Raw genomic sequence first — 6,362 nt, 5'->3', positions numbered from 1 at the left:
TAGCGACCAGAACAAATCCCCTGGTTACTGGCTGGGTTAATTCAATTGGTTTCGTTGCAAACCGAGTCCAAGCTAAATTCATCCAGGATAACTTGATATTGTTGAATATCCCGGCTTAATCCCTTATCCTAGTTTCGTGCAACAGGCCCCTGGTCTTTCTTCTGTAGGATCTGGTGATTCAGTTTTCAGTGTCCTTTTGTAATTACAGTAAAAGAAAAACATGTAGTTAAGGCACATAGACTCTATTTGTCCATTGTTTATTTCTAAAGAAACACGACAATGTATAAAAGGCGCCATTACCTTATACCTCACGTTATGGCTCCTTTGCTGACGTTTTTGTAAAAGTCATAGACAGTTAAAGAAGATAAAAAATAGGCTAATGCTTGTGTCAAAACCATGCGGCTGTGGCATTGTCGACAAATCACTGTATTGTCAAGTTACATAAGCTGGTTAAGTTTTACTTACTAACGTTAACTAGCATTTTAGTTAGCAATAATTAGCCTGTGCCTATGTTATCTCCTAATAGGGGTGGGCGGATCGATTTAAATATCGATAGTATCGATGCCAACGCTGGTATTGGTATTTGATCGATACAACTGTAATTTATCGATATTTTAATTTAGATATCTCTCCTCTACGTTCACATACTTTGCTTGTGTCTCACCTTCCGAGCAAACCGCGCTTTCACTCTTGGCACCCCATTGCTCCTCCTCCCCTCCTGTCTCTGCTGTGATTTCGTGTTGTGTCGTCAACGTGATCACTGACACAACGCGCAGAGGAGCAGCGGGACTGAAAGCCACATTGAATGAGGATCAGGATGGCGAGAGAGACAAAGAAGTGTGTGGGGAGGATTTACGGCCTAATGATAATACTGCAACTTGTGATACGTGTAAAAGAGATTCGATACTGTGGCACACTATAAACCTATCAAAACAACTTAAAAAATGACAAGGAAACGATAGCTACAAAAACAAAACAAAAAAGAAGAAATGAGGAGGAAATCAATCCACTTCCAGACCCCCGGCACAGAGACAGAGTTCGTGGGGAGTCATTTCAGTAGAGGCAGAGAATACCCAGGTAGCTTGTAAGAGTAGGGCTAATATTTATGTTGGTCGATGTCATATTGTGCATTAGTTAGTGTGATTGCTCAAGATAAGACATCGCCACATTTTGTTATTCCTTTATTTATTTTATGTATTTTTTAAAAAAGGCAGTAAAATTTGGTTTGTATTCATTCTACAGTGCCTAATAACTAAGAATAAATGTACTTCAATACATTAATAAAAAAATATTGCCTAAGAATTGATCATTCTTCACCTGCCAGAAAGTAATGAAATGCTCTCCCTACACAAAAAAGTATTTTTTTAAGTAAAAAGTATCGTATTGGTATCGGTATCGGCAATACGGACCCTATATGTATTTGGTATCGGATCGATACCAAATTTTGCAGTATCGCCCACCACTATCTCCTAACATACACCTACTCTCTCCGTCTCTGCTGATTGGGAATGATTTAGATTTCTCTTGCACAGCTACCAGAAGATTTACAACTTCCAGACAAGTTGCTCACGTCACTACTACGTCGTCAAGCTCAGTTGGAGACTGCGCAGTAAAGCCTAACCATCACCGGAAAAGTGGTGCTTTCATTGGTCTTCGTTGAAAACAACGGCGTCACATTGTCCATTTCTTATACTGTCTATGTGACAAGTATGGTTGACATGGGAAGGAGCCGATAAGGTTTGCAACGCCACACGGGAGATACGTTGTCGTGCCCTAAACGGAGAGCGTTTATGTTGTCTGATATGGATGAAGTAGAGATTACAGATGTCAATGACGATGGCTCGCCCTATCAGGTGGAGAAGGCGCCCCTCAAAAACCAGGATCTGAGTTCCATAAGCCTAACTGGTAATGTGGCATGATAACAAGACCAATTTATCTATTGTAGGATCAACGTTACTTCTGATTTAACTAACTCAAATACAATATCTTGAGTAACGATAAACGTTAGCAGGCTCGTAGTTAGCACTGTTTGTTTTGAAATAACGTTACACTTCAGACGTTTAACTAGGTTATTTGGAGTCTAAAACCAACACGTAGCGTTAGCTAATTTGCCAACATACGCTACTTGGTACTGAGAGCAACAGGACGTTTGAAAAAGCTGCTGACCCAGTTTTACTTTTGTAAACAACGGTGTTGCGTTTGTCAGAACTGAAACCATGAATTTATTATTATTATTATTATTATTATTATTATAGCTAAGTACGGCAGAAACGGAGACCTGTCGAAGCGACAATTGGATAGCTTGTCACGACGTGCCCTTATCCTATTTGTCACCCCCGAGTCACGTGACCCTCTCCGGAAGAAATCACAAATTTTACTTTGTAAATACGGTATACAAAGTTCAAAGATAGAACTGAATCTATCTACAGTTGTGTAAATAATGCCACAACAAAATTATACTGACAATCAAGAAACAAAAGGTTGAGTTTATGACAACCAAACAAAAAAGAAACATTAAGGCAGACAAAGAGCACAGAAGGTCAAGACAGGAGACACAAGAATTGAGATTTTCTATTCATATTTACCATACATTTCAGCAACTTAAAGTAGTAAGCAAAATTATAAATGAACACAGGGAAAGAGGGAGGACAATCTTTCCTTTTCATAGGTACGAATATGACATTTACCCAAAATAATGACACGTTTGAAATGTTGAATCCAAGTTGTCTTTTAGTGGTATGTTATCAATTTTTAATGATAACCAGTTATGACTATCAGACCAAGTATAATAATGAATATCATATTAATCCATGTAAGGAGCTGAAAATCCACAACAACTGTTATCTCAATTACTCATATTTTAACCAATATTTTTTCTGTCATCCCATATTCTTTTTATTAACTTGATCTGAGTTACTAACATTTAATTGTAAATCCATTTTTTTTAATCAGGCATCTGTCAAATAAAGTTGTTTTAAAAGAAGATGCATAATGTTTGCTTCTGCCCCCCCTCTCCCACCCCACAGTAGGAGAGCTTCTGTCCCAGTATGGATGGTACTTGCTGGTTGTGACTGTTCTGGTCTACCTGCTCATTCAGCACCTGAGCAAGAGGAGATCCAGCCAGAGCTCTCGCAGCTCCCCCCCACAAACACCGCAAGGTCAGCACCAGCCCTTCCCAGTACCCGTTTACATGCTACAAAGTTATCAATACAATGCTAGATCAAGAAAATATCAATCAGTGGAATCAAACCATCAGTTAATGAAATCAAACACAATCTCATATTGTTCAGTGTATCATGCTACATATACTTTACACTAGTTCAAAAAAAGCTGTAACTGTAGCACCAGTCTATGGACACATATTTGTGTTTCCAGACCATTGCCCCTTTTTTGTTTTCTAAAATATAAACTTTAGAATTTCTAAAAATAAATTTTAAAATAAATAAGAGGTTTTTTTCATGGCGTTTGGAGCAGGTTCCGGTCGCTGCTCCTGTGGCAGACCACGCTACAGAACACGCTGTCCTGCCCGTCTATTTCTTAGATTTATTTGTATATTTTTTTAGATCGGTGATGGACGTCTACAAGTGCTGGTTGTTGCTGTTTTTTATGTACCTCCTGCAGTCTCTGGAAGACCGAGGGTGTTATGCTGTAAGAGTTTGTTATTCGTTTGCCGAATTGAAAGGGATTTGAGCTAATTTGGATCAATGGCGGAGGGGGTCACCTGCTACCTTGGCGGATTTCAAAAACTTCCCAAAAGAGATAACAAGACGCAAGAGAGGTAAAGCTGGCGGAGTTTTAAAGAGACTTAAATCACGGAGATGTCGGCCCTACATTCCGTCTATGATCATGGGAAATGTGCAGTCAATTGGGAACAAAATGGATGGACTGAGAGCTAATGCTCTGTTCCTCCACGAATATAGATCAATAAGTTTGATGGTTTTTGGAAACTTTGATGGAAACTTGGCTCAACAGAAACCACACTGATGAACTAGTTGCGGTGGATGGATTTAAAACTTTTCGTGGGGACAGAACAGGGGATTCGGGGAAGAAAGGAGGCGGCGGACTTATGGTGTATGTGAATGAGGAGTATTGTCACCCAAATAATATGTCCATTAAGACGCATACCTGTACCCCAAACTCTGAGATACTGACTGTCAGGGTTCACCCATATTATATCCCTCGTGAATTTTCCCATGTGGTTGTGATGGCAGTTTATGTGCCACACAGAAATGTGTCTAAGGAGGCGACCGTGGAGATCCAAGCGGCCGTGCACAGGATTGAGACTGCGTCGCCTGACGCATTTGTTGTGATAACTGGAGATTTTAACCCTTGCAACATAAAGTCATAACCTGATCCTGCTCTGTCCCAAATATCTCCCTCTCGTAAAGAGGAACAAAAAGGAAATGATCACGGTGAAAAAGATGTCAAAAGACGCGATTGAGAGACTGAAAGTTGCGTTTGAAAATACGGACTGGGCGGTTTTTTGACCTAAGTGCCACGGACCGCGTCACTCGCCCCTTCCTGCGTCCGCAATGTGGGTCTGTTACCCTTTTAGACTGCTGTGGTGTGTAGCGGGCATGTAGAGTGTTCCGCTGATCATGCCACAATCGTGACAACCTGGCTGCCTACGGCGATTAAAAAGAGTTCAGTACATGCCCCACCGGAATCTTTGCGCTAGGGGAGTAGAGCAGGATACACTGCAACAGATCCCTCAACAGCTTTCTTAATTACGGGGCCTATAATAAGTAGAAAATATCGGTATAAATGTGAAATAGAAAATTATTTTAAAGTAAATAATATGAAGAAAGTCTGGGAAGGAATGCGGTTAATGAGTGGTTATGCAGGGAAAGGGAAGGTAAATAGTTTTCAGTTAAATGGCACAAGAGAATATGCTAATAACCTAAATCATTTTTATAATAGATTTGACAAGATAGACTTTTCTGATGAAAGACAAAGACTTAGGGAAATGATTGAGAGCAAAGACAATGATGACTAGACCCTACAAACAACCAATCAGGAGGTATATGGTATGTTTATGGGGCTAAAAGCTACCAAAGCAGCAGGCCCAGATGGACTGTCTCCAACAGTATTAAAAGGCTGTGCTTTTCAGTTGGCAAACATTTTTTCAAGTATTTTTAATTACTGTTTCTCTCATAAAGTGTAGCCTGATTTATGGAAACAATCTTGCATTATACCGGTACCTAAAACAAAGCCTGTGAGTGGATGAATGATCTAAGACCAGTGGCTTTAACCTCCATAGCTATGAAGGTATGTGAGAAAATCATGTTGAATAGTCTGAAGCCTCATGTGGAGCAGTATCTTGACCCCTGCCAATTTGCTTATCAGAAAGGGAGAGGGGCAGAGGATGCTATTGTCTGTAAATTGGACAGTGTCTATGCTCACCTGGATGCAGGGGGACGGTGTGTGAGAATTCTATACTATGATTTTAGCTCACCGTTCAATACGATACAACCACACATCGTGATAAATAAGCTTTTGACAATGAAAATTCCAGGTGTTTTTATCTCATTCATTTAAAATTTTTTAGAAAACAGGTCTCAATTTGTTAAGTTAAACTCAAAAGTTAAGTCAGACAATATTATGTCAAATACAGGGTCACCTCAGGGAACTGTTTTATCACCTTTTCTTTTCACCATTTACACGGCAGACTACCGTCCACAGCAGGCGAGCTGTCAGGTTGTTAAACTTTCTGACGACACAGCGCTCATTGGGTTAATCGAAAATGATGACTATAGTTACTATCAAAATGAGATAAAAGCCTTTGTTGATTACTGTGATACGCATTTCCTGGAACTCAATGTTAAGAAAACTAAAGAATTAGTTAGATTACAGGAGAAATAAGATCAAAGTGAGGCAGTGGAAATCAAAGTGTAGAAATAGAAAGAGTGAACACATACAAGTATCTGGCGTTGTTTTTAACAACAGACTAACATGGTCTGATCAGTTGACTCATTGATGAAAACATTAAGTCCACGGGTCTACTGGGGAGAAGTGCAGTCCTTTAAGGTGAATACAGATTTGGTGAGAATGTTTTATGTCAGTCATATGTAGTGTTGGAGTTACTGTGTGGTGGGGTGGGGGGAAATGCTGGGGTAACTGAGAAGGCCAGGATTGATAGAGTGACTAAAAGGGCTGGGAAAATGGTGGGAGAGTTAAATACAGTGGATCAGGTATATGAAGATCATCTGGTTAAAATGACACAGAAAATAACAAGGGACCCGGGTCCCCCTCTTCATGGTAATCTGACCGGCAGGGTTAAAGAGCGCAGTGGTAGGCTAAGACCTCCAGTAACACAAACTAGGCGGTATGCCCTTTCTTTTATACCTCAGGCTATTAGACAG

General features: G+C 40.1%; 1 protein-coding gene across 1 annotated transcript in view; it reads left to right on the top strand.

The window, feature by feature from the left end:
- The first annotated feature begins 1,632 nt into the window (after positions 1–1,632).
- selenos (selenoprotein S) overlaps positions 1,633–6,362 on the top strand; it is a 9,712-nt gene continuing 4,982 nt past the window's right edge. Inside the window, exons 1-2 of the mRNA XM_032511845.1 lie at positions 1,633–1,905; positions 3,027–3,158. Coding sequence (XP_032367736.1) covers positions 1,791–1,905; positions 3,027–3,158 — 247 coding nt within the window. The 5' untranslated portion in view covers positions 1,633–1,790. The remainder of the gene's footprint in view (positions 1,906–3,026; positions 3,159–6,362) is intronic.

Source organism: Etheostoma spectabile, unplaced genomic scaffold (genome assembly GCF_008692095.1).
Source record: "Etheostoma spectabile isolate EspeVRDwgs_2016 unplaced genomic scaffold, UIUC_Espe_1.0 scaffold48, whole genome shotgun sequence".
NCBI lineage: Eukaryota > Metazoa > Chordata > Actinopteri > Perciformes > Percidae > Etheostoma > Etheostoma spectabile.
Note: the sequence above shows the minus strand (reverse complement) of the source record. Positions and strands in the feature narration are given on the sequence as shown.